Source organism: Phalacrocorax carbo, chromosome 12, assembly GCF_963921805.1.
Source record: "Phalacrocorax carbo chromosome 12, bPhaCar2.1, whole genome shotgun sequence".
Taxonomy (NCBI): domain Eukaryota; kingdom Metazoa; phylum Chordata; class Aves; order Suliformes; family Phalacrocoracidae; genus Phalacrocorax; species Phalacrocorax carbo.
Window position 1 is genome coordinate 19,445,461 of NC_087524.1, and position 14,720 is coordinate 19,460,180.

General features: G+C 45.4%; 2 protein-coding genes across 4 annotated transcripts in view; one reads left to right on the top strand and one right to left on the bottom strand.

Moving 5' to 3' along the window:
* On the bottom strand, nt 1–10,934 carry EEF1AKMT2 (EEF1A lysine methyltransferase 2). 2 transcript variants are annotated; one of them, XM_064464355.1, is made up of 6 exons: nt 10,816–10,934; nt 8,803–8,868; nt 8,143–8,257; nt 3,790–3,897; nt 2,673–2,889; nt 1–1,892 (listed from the first exon to the last, which is right to left on the bottom strand). In XM_064464355.1, exons 1-6 carry the CDS (start codon nt 10,851–10,853, stop codon nt 1,765–1,767), a joined length of 672 nt encoding a protein of 223 aa, XP_064320425.1. In that variant the 5' UTR covers nt 10,854–10,934; the 3' UTR covers nt 1–1,764. The 2 variants fall into 2 exon arrangements, with proteins under 2 accessions (XP_064320425.1, XP_064320424.1); XM_064464354.1 differs by lacking the exon at nt 10,816–10,934 and adding an exon at nt 9,199–9,333.
* Nucleotides 10,917–14,720, top strand: part of ABRAXAS2 (abraxas 2, BRISC complex subunit) — a 20,609-nt gene continuing 16,805 nt past the window's right edge. For both annotated transcript variants that reach the window (XM_064464350.1, XM_064464352.1), the window contains exons 1-2: nt 10,917–11,247; nt 12,366–12,456. In XM_064464350.1, coding sequence (XP_064320420.1) covers nt 11,176–11,247; nt 12,366–12,456 — 163 coding nt within the window. In that variant the 5' untranslated portion in view covers nt 10,917–11,175. The remainder of the gene's footprint in view (nt 11,248–12,365; nt 12,457–14,720) is intronic.

Consider the following 14,720-nt stretch of genomic DNA (forward strand, 5'->3'; position numbering starts at 1 on the left):
TCCATGACAGCCATGAATTTATTTTCAACCCATGATTAACCACATATCATGCCTTCATTAGCAAAAAATACAGAGGGGAAGAAAACAGACGCCCTAAACACATCCTGCCAGAGTCCTTGTCAATTAAAATTTGGTCGTATTAACTCTACCTGATGCCAAATTGGCTACAAAAATGTCAGAGTCTTTTCATTGAGGTTGTTATCAGTAGTGTACTTTGAATCCTTTGTACTACTCCATCAAAAAAATCCTCTGTCTGAATTACCACTTACATTTCACAGCACTCCTGTTGGCTGCTGGAAGCCTGCTGGGCAGATGCAGTACATCGTACTACAATAGCTAGCCAAATGATAACAAGACTGTGGTTTCGGCACTTGAGTTAGGAACCCAAGCTCGGCCAAATATGCAGAGAGCTATTCACTGGGACTAAACTTTCTCACCACTGCTGACAGACCATTCTTCCAATGGGACCAGTATATTCCATTGTGCAAAAAGATGTAGAATTTAGGATTCCTACCTTGAAGACATCACCAGATGGATCACAGAGGGAGGACTCACCACTGTGAAAATAATGCCTCATTTCCTGTCCTGGGAAAGGACTAAAAGTATGTCTTGACCCTTAATGATCTCCTGGGAACTAGAAGTAGTCTGGGAACTAGGAGAAGCAATTCTCTGATAAGCAAACATGACCTTGCCCTGTGAAACAAAACCTGATTGCCTAATAGGCCTCCTTGATGTTTGAAAGAACAAGTTTATTGTCACCTGCAATGCCTGTGTTTGTCAAGGCAAGAAGAAGTCTCATTTTCCTACCTTTCAAGCAATAGTAGTATTCTGAAAATATAAAACAACACAAGGAATAAAGACAAAGAAATTAAGAAAAAGGATCACACACAGATTTTTTTTTAAAAAGAAAAGAATGGATAGTTACACTTTGAATTCTTCTGCATTTACACACCTAAAATCTGTCCTGAGAAATTCACTGGAACACATACAACCATTGTTGGCTCTTAAGACATTACTATATAGCGAATTAATAACGAGACAGGCATATGTCACATGCTGGTGAGATTGTAACATCACACCTTTATATATTCATGGGATCAGTGTAAAATACTGATGAAGCATGCATGCTGTCAGGCAAGTGAGATTTTAAAAACACTCAAAAGCCTCCCTCTGTGGGAAAAGAGTTGAGCTATTGCAGTTCTGGAGACAGAACTATGCTGAGTCTGAGAACCTCTGAAAGCCGGAATTTAAAGCACTAACTGGTCCCTTTTTTGCAAGTGCTACAGCTTTTATATCCATTTCCCTCCTTAACAGCAACATTCATGTTCACCTAAGAAAAAAATAAAACATCCAGCATTTACATTGCAAAAGCTTGTTCCCTATGACATCACACAAAAGAGGAATGAGATTTTTTTTGCTTTGCAGAATACCTTTACCTCCACTGCTCTCTGATTACCAATACAGAAATTAATTACCAGATAATCTTTATGTTCCAAACACAAATATCATTCAGTTATACTGGTCTTCATATTTAGAATGCCTTATTTCTCTCTCACTTACAAACTTGCAGCTTCCCTAAAGCAAGTGAGGTTGTAGCAAGGACAAAATTTATGGGCAAGTTATGCAAAGCTGAAATGTTTCTAGGGCAATGTTTTATAGTCCCTTAGAGTTCCATACAGAGTATTTTACTGTGTACTCAAAGAGCATTTATTTACACACGTGTCTGAGGTTTTCTGTCAGGTTTAAAGTTCAGACTTTTCTCAACTAATCTAATTTGTCCAAGATGGATGACCTCGCTTTCTTCCTTTGGAAAACCAATGCTGTTACACTGTTTCCAATTCTTCCCCCAAAGCAAAACTTGGGTGTTGGCAGCTCCTCCAGAATTTCAAACCCTGCCAGACAGAAATTAAAACGCTTTTATTAGAAGGAAGTAATTTTATTCTCCTCTTGGATTATCCTTTGCAAACCATTCTTTATTCGTCTGGAAAACTTGCAAGTCAGTTACTCTGTAAGTTTATAGGACTGTATTGTTATACTGCACCACTGCTTTATACAGCTGAAACCTTTCCATAGATAATAAAAATCTTAACTGGCTGACTCACACAAATTAACGGCAGAAAAGATGATAACTTGCCAGTAATTTTAGTTCCCGAGAAGGGATGGTCATTATAGATCCACACCGAGTTTCAAGCCTCGGGCATGAGATTCAAGAGCTAACCGGCATGTAAAAAACACCCTTTCCAGTGGATCAGAAAGGCCGCTGAGGAGGTAACATAAAAGGTCACAGTTACAGACTTGCCAGTTCCCCTAAATAAGGGTAACAATGTTATCCCAATTTCAAAGCAATCAGATGGGTGAACCGGGTCTGGTAATAAAGGACCGAAAGAGGAAAAAACATCACCCAGGTATAGAACCCCCTCCTTTCCCAGTGTAACTAGACTGAAATCCCTGTCCTCCAAGACCTGTCCTCCCTTGGCACGTTGGCCCTGGCAAACACAAAAGCTGTAATTCCTGAGGAAAACAGAGGGAAAATAGGCTGAAGCATTTACCAGTCACTTTACCTTGTCTAATCCTGATCTGAGAAAGTTGATATGGTAACACAGACGTTAAAATCTATTCATCGCATCCTTGAACAACCGTAAATTGGCAGACAGTTCTGTTCAACTGCTTACCTTCTCTGAACTCGTTCAACAGCTCCTCCTTGGTCCAGTTGCAAGATGTTATGAGGAAAAAGCCCTCTGGTTTCAACATGCTGCAGAGAGATCTCACGTACTGCTTCCTCTTTCCCTCCGCGTTATCAGGATTAAGGCTTATGGCATCAAAAGTCCCCTTGTCAATGCAAATCTCAAATCCTGACAGCTCAGCTGATGGAGCCAGGAAGTCTTCCACCTAAACCAGAAGTCTACAACTGTGAAAACAATCTTCTACTTGGGAGCTCCTGACTCTTTAATGCAAACCAAGACTTGAAAATAAAAAGCCTCAAACCTGACGATAGGTGTGCTTAGGAAAGGGTAACTCACGAGCTTTTCACACTTTCAATGCCATGTCAGCTTCTTTCTTCTCTACATATTATGTGACAATCTAATTGCTGTAGAGCCCGTGTATACACCTATCCATCTAAACCTCAAACTAACGTTCTTGAAGGTCATTCTTTAAATCATTATTTGTACTTTGATCCCTGGTTTCCTGGTTTCCTAGGTGCTGCCTACTTGGCACTGTGCAAATACAGAAGGATACAGTGCCTGCCACAAAGAGATCACAACTGGCATACAAGAACAGAGACATACAGGTACAGAGCTGGAGGATAAAAGTGCACAGCAGAGAGCGAGCTCAGAATGAAAGGAAGTCACAGCATCACAGGATGGCTCAGGTTGGAAGGGACCTTTGGAGGTCATCTGGTCCTACCCCCTGCTCCAGCAGGGCCTCTTGAACTTCCTGCTGCACAGCTACTGGTAGGGACTCTATCACTGAAGGGTTTCATCCTCTATCTCCAATCTGAAATTCAGAATGTAGCAGCTAAAATACAGAACTCGCCAAATGGCAACCCACTGCCTCCTGCTAGAGGCAGGGAAATCTTGTTAGCCCTAATGACTGTTACAAACAGCAAAAACATAAGACCAAAAACCTTCTTGTAAATAGAGATTTATTTGGTTAGAGTTCTCTCACAAATAAATGTCAAAAGACATCATTAATATAGTAATACTGAGTACATGTGAATATCAATTAGGTCACTTAATCTTGGGCTCAATTGCTTTCTATTTCCCCAATAAGCTTTCTCTCAAAACTTACCTTTAATTTAATGTTAGACATTCCTTCTTTCTCCCTTACTTTTTCTGAAAGCTGTATTGCAGAAGGAGAGTAATCAATCCCAGTGAGGTTCCTGTAGCCAGACTTTGCCTAGACAGAAGCAGAGAATCTTAATCAGTGTGCTAGCAATTTTTTTTATCCAGCAAGTGTATTCCCTATGTATAATTCATCCCATCTCTCCTTCTCCATCTGCCAGAAAAAAAAAACCTTTTACTAATTTTTATTCCTCTTACCACTACAAGAGCTAAGTAAAAGACTTTTTAAGCATTAAGCATTAAGAGCTAAGTAGCTGGGGGAAGGAACTGAAATTACTCCATTCTGCCTAATACCTCATCAAAAGAACTGTTGACTGAAAGCTGGTTTATGTCAACAAGTGGAAAACTGAGCAGAACTGTGAAAAGTAACACCCTGGAGGGGAACAGGCTCTCTTATCTGCACCAAAAGTAACCTAGAAACCAGGAATTTTCAGTGATGAGAACATGTGCCAATGCCAAATGCTTCAAAATAAGAAGAAAAACTCCCTGGCACTTACATAACATTTGAGATTGAGCAATTATTTGGTTTATAACCGAAATCATAAGAGCCCAAATATGTAATATTTTATTAGTACAGTAAAACCGTACATTTTTCTAATTATTCATACTAATGTCTATTTGAATGCAATTATTTGCATGCTTACAAGGGCTTTGTATCAGCAATTTTCAAGCAGATTATGCACCACATAAAAAAGCACGCAGAGACTTTCTGTTAATCCAGCTTTGAAGTAAATAACAATAACCCCGTTCAGCGACCTCAGGCAGTGAGATCCTAGCAACCCTTTTGCAAAGCAGATGGGCACCTTGTATCAGCCGGAGCTGGGCATGTGGGACAGGGCAGTGACACACCTTCACTCTGAGGCGGAAGCTGAAGCGACCAGACCTGGGTATCATGTGCATCAGTTGGTCTGGCTAGATCCAAACCTAAGAGGAAGAGCTATGGTCTTACGGCCAGCTGCAGGCAGTAACAGCAGAGGAAGGGAAGGGCCTTGGGTATGTTTTGGTTTTGAACAATACATGGACTTTAGTTAGCATTAAGCGATCAGCTGCACATCTACTTGTTCCAAAGGCTGACACCTCAACAGCGAGGAAAACTACAGTGTGAATTTTTTAAAACGGTCTTTCCTCCTTCCAGCACCCCTTCAGCCCATGTGAGCTCAGTACTAGCCAGCTGTTCTTAATTGAGGGATAATTTCAGCTAAACACAAAGACCATGTTGTTTGCATTTGATGAAGAACAGTGTATTGCTCAGGCTTCTGCCCACGTTCCTCCCCAGAGCAAACCAAGCTTCCTGAGATGCCTGTGCTGAAGAATTGGGGGTGGAAGAGTAGTTCCCACAACAGCTCCTCTGTTTGGAAAGGAAGAGCTTGAGTCACTTCAGGGAGTTCCCATTCACTCCTATAGTCTCCAGGGCAGCAAAGGAAAGTTTAAGGATAAACAAAATTAAATGCTGCTAAACCTGTATGGCCTGACTACGTATGGCCAGGAAGGGATCATTCACTCAAGTGCCAAACGTGAGGGCGCTGCATCCTGCAACTGGACGCCTGTCCTGAAGGTGGTTTTTACAAGCACTCTTCTGCTGCTTCTTGCAAAAGCAGATTAAATAGCAGAAGGTAGTTTGCAATGTTATCAGCACAGCACCATATTTGGGTTTCTGGTGCTGCCAGGCAGACACCCGCACTCGGGCAGTGAATACCCTTCACGTCAGAGAAGTTTTTCAGTACTGTTGGCTCCCACAGTACTCGGGGGGGGGGGGGCGGGGGGGCGGGAAAAAAAGGTCAGAGCTCCATGTGGCAGCAACATTTTCTTAGGAGCGCAGGGATTTTTGGAAAGCAAAAGAATTAGGTCATCAGTGTAGCCTACCAGATTCCTGAAGTTAGCAGGGGTAGGACTGTGGTCTACTGCACATATAAAAGCAGTAAGGGGTCCCGTTTATGTATCTGACATCCTCAAGCAAGCAGAAAGAAGAGAGGAAGCCTCCAGCAGCATTTCTCTTGGCACTTACAGATGGGCAGATCCCTGCAGTGTGTGTGGAGACACTTAGCAGCATGCTGGACGTTTTGCCTTCTAGCTGGGTAGTGGGGCCAGTTTACACAGGATACAGCAGTCTTTCTTGTTTTCGCTTTGTTTATTACCTGCTTTTCAGATGGCTATTCTGCCTCCTTTTTGTGCAATATTCCCTGCTGGAACTGACACCTTCTCACTTAGACCTAGCTATGTTTAAGAGTAATTTTCTTACTAGACTCCCATTTACTATTCTTTACTGCTAATGGCATGCCAGGGGTCCAGTATTCCCCAACGAACCATACTCTGGGGCACCTCTTTCTCTGCTGAGGATGGTGCAATACATGCCCGCAGCAGCCACCTTTTACAGAAGTCCCAATGCTGTCCTACATGACTGAAGTCTGACTGCTGCTTCCAGTATTGACACTTCTACCACATTATCAAGTCCAACTCCAGCAGCAGAACTGTTCTACGGTAGCTGATGTGCTTGCCAAAAGAATCCTAACTTGATTTTCAAAGCCTAGCAGGTAACACAGAAAAATTTCTTTTACATCAGGTAAGCAAGTGAGATCCTGAATTATTTAGAAACAATAAACAATGTAATTTTTGAAGTTACTTTTCAAATGGGAACTGGGCTGAAAATTTCCTATTGAAGCAACCACAGTACTCTGAGGCCCTTAAAGTATGGAGGGAGGGTGCTCTTCTGGCAGCTTAATAGTTTTTAAAAGCTAACAGGCTGCTGTTTTCCCATTACAGAATGAAAATCAATTTCAGATTTTTAAGTGGTGCCAGTATAAAATTGAAGTCTTATTTATAAGATTTTTCTGTCAGATGTTTCAACAATCACAGGCTTAACTAGCACTGCATTTAACAATCACCATTATTAGGCTTTAAAACTAATTCATCTCAATGAGATGAGCAATTTCTACTTTTGATAATATGACATCTCCTGTGCTGCAACGTAGCAGCCAGCCCCCAAAAACGCTGTAAAATCTTCTAAAAAATCGAAGTCCACGTCAAAAAAAATTCCATTATAAACCTGACTTTGATTTCCATCCCTTTCCGTTTCGACAGTAACTAATGGAGCCAATGGAGAACAATACAAACTGCAACAGTATGACAGTTCCTTTCTTTACCGACTCTCCCGTATTCAATCAAGAATAGGAAAAAAATACCGCAGCTCCTAAACATCCTGTATCACTCTATAACAACGACGTTATAACACTTCAGGTTGTTATCTGGTAAGGTTTTTCCACCCTGACAGAAATGGATACTTCTCAAAAAGAAGTGTTATCAACTTTTAAATTTTTTTACATAAAAATTTGGTTTTAACTACTTTTTACATTGATAACGAGTATTATTATCAGAGTATGGAGAAAGGGTCTGATTTTGCACATGAGAGTACATTGTGTATTACTCAACGATTTCCTTACCTGGAGCTGTTTTACACAACAATGGGAAGAAAAGCATTTTTAAATGTAGGGAAACAGAAAAGTTAAGCTAAAATAAGGGATAATCAGACTGGCTGATTTGAAGAAATACTGTAAATTTTCAATGCTGAAGTACTGACACTCCAGGCAGCACCAAGAAGGTGGTCTCAGGGGAGGCTTAGACTGGATATTAGGAAAAATGTCTTTACTGAAAGAGTGGTCAGGCACTGGCACAGGCTGCCCAGGGAGGTGGGGGAGTCGCCATCCCTGAAGGTATTTAAAAGACATGTAGACGTGGCACTTCAGGGCATAGTTTAGGAGGCCTGTGGGTGCTGGGTTGACAGTTGGACTTGATAACCCTAGAGGTTTTTTCCAACATTAATGATTCTATGTTTCTATGATTCTAAGAAACCAGAAGTTTGAGCACGTCTAACAAAAAGGCAGATATCTCCATTCAGCAGAACACCACACATTCTGTTGCTAGGTCTGCACTTTTAAAACCCCCTAACAGCATTGCCAGTGCAAGGAGTAACGTACCAAAGTCCCACATGCTGCCTGCAGTCACCTGCAATTATGTCTTGTCCCTCTGACAGGATGTTCTTTAGGGCATATCAACAGCACCAGGTTAATTTCACTTATATACTCCTAAACCAAATGAGAACACAAAACCTGATGCACAGTAACCAGTGTTCTGCTGATGGGAAAAAAACCACAATACAGGTTTTAATTTAGGTTGCTTGCTTTTTGTCTTTCACCGAAATTATAGCTTGCCATGGTTACTATTGCCACTTGTGAGAACCGTGCTTGAACTACTGCGTTCAGAGCATGATTCTGTACCAAATGCACAAACTTTGCAATATACCAACCAATTCAATCAGTAAAACACCGTTTCCAGTTCCAATGTCAAGCACAGAGCTGTCAAGGGGAATCTTTTGTTTTTCCAACCATCTGATTATGCGAACCATACTTTCTTCTCCAAACCTATGAAAAACAAAGGCTCAGGTAATTAAGATAACAAAAACGTGCAAATGGCACAGCAAATTTATTTCATCACTCCCTCTCTCCAGCTTTTGCAAAGCACCTTTTACTGCAGCACCTAAGTAACAACTGACATAGTTCATATTCCATGTTTGTTTTGTTTAAATTAAAATTAATCACATGGCTTTAAAATTCACCAAAGCACCATCTCTGGGAGGTCAAGCCCCTCCATATATTAAAAAAGGCAGTGGCACTGGCAGCTTGCACGGCTGAACCTGAGCCCAGGGATAAAATACACATTTATTAGTAACATACACCACAATTACCAGCTCACTTTCTGCATAATGGCAGTTGTCCAAGTGCAACTTAGAAATCTGCATTGTAAAATCAGGCAAGAGAGGAACCAGTGGCTTCAAGATTAACATTTCCCATCATTTTTCCAGCATCGCAAACTATTCAGCAACCCGCCAAATGGCTGCCTGTGTTTTTGCAATGTCTACTTTAAAACCAAAATAACAGAAACACTCTGGTGGAGTTATTTTATTTACCAAATTTCCCCAGCATCTCCAATATCCTGAAAAGTTTGCAGTTCTCTTTCGTACGCGGCATCCCAGCTAGAGTCGGGGGAAAGGACACAGTATTTCAATTAATGCTGGAAAAGATTTAGATTAAAGAGTGAGGGAGGAGAGGGCGGGAAGGCTGAATCTACGCAGCAGCGCCACTTTATGCCCCCTGCATCACCCGGATTGACAAACTGCTCGGGAACACGGTGCCCCCAGGCACCGAGCTGCAGATGCCCGGAGAGGGAAGGCTGAGGGTATCTGGGGGCCTCCGGCTCCCCGGGCCGGGCCGCACCGCCGGGGGGTACCGGGAGGACCCACCGCCCCGGGCCCGCCGCGCCGCGGCCCATCGCCCCCGCCCGCCGCAGCGGTGCTGCCACTCACTGCTCTCTGGTACCCAGCACCGAGGGGCCGAACGGCTCCTCCCCACCGCCCGGGCCCGGGCCCGGGCCCGCGGGGCGCCCGGCCCTCTCCCCCGCCGCCACCGCCGCCATGCCCGCCCGGAAGCACCGCGACACCAGGCACCATAGAGCGCTGCGGCGAGAGGGCCCGCGGCTGCCGCTCTGGCGCTGGGAGGACTCTGCCCGCTGCCCGCCGCCCGCCGGCGGCGCCGCTCCCTGAGGGCAGCGGGGCGAGTGTGTTCCCCCCGCCCAAGTCGAAGTGTTTTATACTTTGCTTTCTAAGAAATGGCAAATCTCCAAATGGCCAGATTTACATCACTGCAATCCATATGGATCACCTGAAATCAGCGCAATCTTTAAAAAAACGGTTTGTGCTCTCCATTATTTATGAATTATAAATATGAATTATTAATTTTATGAAGATGTGCCAAGAAATCTTAATACTACATCCTCTAATTTTTTTTCAAACCAGTAATAATTCTGGCATTAGAATCACAGAATCTTTAAGGTTGGAAAAGACCCCTAAGATCATCCACCATCAACCCAACATCCCCAGGCCTCCTAACCCATGTCCCCAAGTGTCACATCTGTATGTTTTTTGAACACCCCCAGGATGGCGACTCCCCCACCGCTCTGGGCAGCCTGTTCCAGTGCCTGACCTCTCTTTCAGTAAAGAAATATTTCCTAATATCCAATCGAAACCTCCCCTGATGCAGCTTGAGGCCATTTCCTCTCATCCTATCGCTCGTTACTTGGGAGAAGAAACCAACCCCGCTCTCACTCCAGCCCCTCTCAGGCAGCTGCGGAGAGCGAGAAGGTCTCCCTTCAGCCCCCCCTTCTCCAGGCTAAACCCCCCCAGCTCCCTCAGCCGCCCCCCAGCACACTTGTGCTCCAGACCCTGCCCCAGCCCCGCTGCCCTTCTCTGGACACGCTCCAGCCCCTCAAGGCCCTTCTTGTCCCGAGGGGCCCAAACCTGAGCCCAGCATTCGAGCTGGGGCCTCCCCAGTGCCGAGCACAGGGGCCCCATCCCTGCCCGGCTCCTGCTGGCCACACCAGTGCTGACACAAGCCCGGGGGCTGGTGGCCTCCTTGGCCACCCGGGCACTGCTGGCTCATGCCCAGCCGGCTGTCAGCCAGCACCCCCAGGGCCTTCTCCGCCGGGCACTTCCCAGCCCCTCTGCCCCAGGCCTGGGGCGATGCCTGGGGTTGGTGTGACCCAAGGGCAGGACCCGGCACTTGGCCTTGTTAAATTGGAGGCAGCCACCCTGCTGCTGGATAATCTGTGCGGGGAAATAAATACCTGCACAGGCATGAAGCCATCAGGCACCTGTGAAGCCTGGAGCGTCACAGGGCATCTGCAACAGGAGGCTGTTTGCAAAGTCAGAGCTGAAACTTTTTTCCTTTGCAAAGCAAAAGGAGAACGGAAGAGTCATGGGGGCTTAGTATGTTGAAAACATCATAAAATGGAGTGCCTAAACTGAAAAATCCAACAAACAGGAGCTACAAGCAGCACCGCTGCTCCGGCAGCTCCGGCACGGCTCCATCCGCGCGTGCTCTGCAACTCCTCGCCCAGCCCTGCAAAATCTGCCCGACATACCCACCTCCCTCGCGCCACTGCACCGGTTTTGCACGGCCTCATCGCTCACTTCCCTGGCGGCGCTCGCAGCCCCTCCAGCGCCGGCCTTGGGCGCGCAGCCCGCCCGGGTGAGGGGCGCCCAGCCCGGCCCCAACGGCCCAGCTCCCTACCTGCCGCATGGAGCTGGGCACCGGCCCCCTGGCCGGCCCGGCCCGACACGGCGCCGCTGGCGGTACCCCTCAAGGGACGGCGCAACCCGCCCCGGCCGGGCTGTGGAACGGGACTACATTTCCCATCAGCCCTCCCGAGGCGCGGCCGGAAGTGGGCGGGCGGGCGCGCGCGGTGCATTGTGGGCGCGGCGGCGGCGGCGGTGGTGGTCTTCATCATGGCGGCCTCCATCTCGGGCTACACCTTCAGTTCCGTCTGCTACTACAGCGCCAACAGCAGCGCCGACCACGTAGGTGTCCGCGGCTGCGGGCGGGCACGGCGGGGCGGGCCCGTCTCTGGGGCTCCGGGGCTCGCTTCCCTCCCCGGGCCGCCGCCGGTGGGGCCCTGGCCGGGGGTGGCAGCGGGCGGCGGCAGCCCCACTCGGCTCCTGCCGCTGGCAGGGGGGTGCCCCTCGCCGGTGGGGGTGGCCGCGGGGTGCCGCCGGGCCCCGGCCCGGGGACGGGGGGTGACTTGCAGACCCGCTGGGCCCCGCTGCTGGCCGGGCCGCCGGCCTGCCTGCGCGCCTGGGGCGGGCCGAGGGGGGCGGGGGGGGGACGTGGCCCATGGGCTGCACCCCGCGGGTGCGGGGCTCCCACCCCGTAGGGAACCGGCTCCAGGCAGAGAATGCGCCTGTGTGAAAGCTGCGTGTGTTTGCGTGCGTGTGGCAGTAGCGCTGTCTTTTCGGCGCCGGCGACTGGTCCTGGTTACGGTGCAGAGCCAGGGTGTTTCTAAATCCCTCAAACTTCTAGGCTGAGACTGCTCCCTCATCTCCGCATTGGGAAACGGTGCACCGCTGTTTCAGTGCTTACGCCAAAAGCTCTTGATTTCCACCTATTCCCCTTATTTTGGGCGGAGGTGGAGTATAAAAGATGATTTGAAGTTACCTCCTGAGTTTTGTGATCCCTGATATTGGTCAAGGTCCAGCCCAGTCTCCATATGTAAATTTGAGTAACCCTCTGCAGATGGAAACTCTGCTTCCCCTCGGCTTTGCAGGAACAGCACAACAGCGGTGCGGTGCACCACGCTCAGGCCTCCTCCTCCTCATCCGCCCCCTGCCTGTGTAGCCGGGGCTGCTGCTTTGTGTAATCCCTGTTTGCCTTGCATCAAGTGGCGTGTTACCTTCAGAAGGTTTCAGTAAAACATGATTTTTGGACAGCCTCCTGTAGTGTTGTAAATGGGTGTTGGTAAGTCAGAAGGTCAGTCTTCGTAAACCAAAGTATAGGTTATACCTACTGCAGCTCAGATATGCCTTTCAACCTAAATTTTTGTTTTAATTTTTCCATTTAATGTTATGTAAGTTACAATAAATGTCTGTATAGCAGGGTTTTTTCTATTTTTAGTCTTTTTTTTTTTTCCTTGGTATTGTAGGAAGGATTTCTGCTAGGAGAAGTGAGACAAGAAGAGACCTTTAGTATTAGTGATTCACAGATCAGCAACACTGAATTTCTACAAGTGATTGGTAAGTAATAGAACTTTGAGAAATTCTAAATGCATTGTTCAGTTTTTCAGTTTCCAGTACAACAGTTCAGCAGGAATTACTTCATCTGTGAAACCAGCACAAGATGTTCTAGTCTTTCAGAATTGAATTTGCTACAGTATTTGTGTGTTACTGGTTGAGATGTGAGGAAAGGAAACAGTCCTTTGCTAGATATGGGGTTTTTATGCATCTCCTTTTGTGGAAGAAAGATTGTTCATTGAAGACGTTTATCTGCATTTCACGATGGAGAAATTCTTTATTTGGCTTTTGGTCCTGAAGGGAGTTTCCTGCCTGATATGGTTGCCTAAAAACAAGCATGTGCTCAAAATAAAATTAATGCATTGCTTGATTTACTAATGCTGAAAGCGGGCAGATTTCCAGTAGGGGGTTTGGATGGATGGATGGTACTTGATGACATAATAAACTGTCACAGCAAGATTTGCCAAGGAATATTTGTCAAACAATTTATTGATAAGCACAAGGGCTGTACAGCTGATTTGTTGTTGTTATGAAAAGTGAAAGAAGATCTAAGAACTTGCTGTTAAGTGTTGGTGGTTGAAGAAGATATTTTTATACATGAGTTTGACGCAGTCGCATGGTTTATAGAAAATAGGAGCCCTCTGAAAGAAAATGCCTGTTTTGTTTTATTTACATATAACCTGATGTTAAAAGACATCTAAACCTTCTTTCAAAACTTGAATGTGTACGTACCTGGCTTTGTGGATCTGATTCCAGATAATGTAGCAGGGTCTGCCTAAAGCTTAGCTAATACACAAATATTTTGTGATTGACTTTCAAATGTTGTTCTGATACAGAGCTAATGAACTGTGAAAGCGTGTACTGTATTGTGTTACATCTCAAGATACTTGCCACCTGGAAGTAGTGATGGCTGTGTATACAAGAATCCAGGAGGTTAAGTAGTTTCCTGTTCCAGTTATTCCTAAGGAAATATGTGTGATAAATTGGATGTGTGACATGCTCAATTAATTAATTGTAATTAAATGACTAAATTACAAAAAATCAAGGCATAGGTGGTTTTGTGTGTATAATCACTATCAAAGTATTGTGTAAAGGCAGGCAGCTGATAGCTATGTCTGGTCAGACAAAGCTAGGCGTGACTGTTCAGTGGTAACTGACCTTAGTTATTGTTGACTGTGTAATACAGTAATGTCACCAACTGCAGCTGCAGTGTGGTTTCACAAACCAAGTGTTTGCAGTGTTAAAAATTATTCAGTTTTTAGATAACTCTTTTGTCACATTCCTGGTTACGGTTATTTCTGAAAAGGGAAATTAACTGCCCCTGGAGATCTTCTGAATGTTTTTTTGTTTACCAAATCTGTACTGCAATATTTATTCATCAACTTTAGCTCTCCAACTCCCAGTTCAACTTGTGAACTGAGATTGACAGTTTTGTGGCACAGTTGTCGCAGGTGAGTTTTAACACTCCTGCATGTCTGCTGTCTCAAAGCTTAGTGGTGGTGTTTGAGTATATATGTGTGTATATAGAATACATACAGATAGACAAAATAAGTCAATGTGTAAAACTCAGATTTAGAATGATGGCTGCTTCACACATTCTGAGCAATAGGCGTGTTGCTTCCTGTTTTTCAAAAGGCAAGGTCTATGTAGAAATGTAATAACTCAAGAATCAAGTATGTATTCTCAGTAGTTGTAATCAATATATTTGCTGGAAGGAGTTGGTCTAAGCTGCAATAATTAAACTTGCTGACTTTGAGCAAATCGTTTCCATGGGTTCCTGTATGCCAGTGTAAAAATATGGTGTTGATGCACTTTTAAACAATTCCAAATAAAGTCAGTCAGTAACTGTAACAGCAGCATCATGAGGCATTCTTGCCTGTGAAAATGTACGGTTTCTCAGGCGGTACGTCTGCCATGGGTGTTCAGAGTCTTGTTTTGCTAGCAGCTAAATATGCTGAGATGCTAATGCGTGTAGTCTGTTGTTCTTGGGAATTGTGATCAGATTCTGACTGCTGAGATTGCAGCCATGAGCAGCCTGTGACTTTCAGAACAGCAGGTGGTGAGTCACTCTCCAGGAAGGAAGAGTCTAAACAAAGTTACTGCTGAATACTCCAGCGGGGTTCTGATGTAGGAGCTTGAAATAGTATTGCTATAGAAGTGCTGTTTGGTTGAGAAAATATAGTTTCAGTCAAAAGTTATGTGATCAAGGTATAATAATGTAAATAAATCATAAGCTGTGTTTGGTAAAAAGTCAGAAGTACTAAATG

What these genes read in the sequence shown, in the direction of transcription:
- EEF1AKMT2 (XM_064464354.1), bottom strand. Translation starts at nt 9,308, where the DNA reads ATGGCGGCGGTGGCGGCGGGGGAGAGGGCCGGGCGCCCCGCGGGCCCG. An exon ending in GTGTTTTACTGATTGAATTG is followed by an intron (nt 3,898 to 8,142) that starts GTTGGTATATTG and finishes GCTTCTGTCTAG; the next exon opens with GCAAAGTCTGGCTACAGGAA. An exon ending in TGTCTAACATTAAATTAAAG is followed by an intron (nt 2,890 to 3,789) that starts GTAAGTTTTGAG and finishes CTTCTGGTTTAG; the next exon opens with GTGGAAGACTTCCTGGCTCC.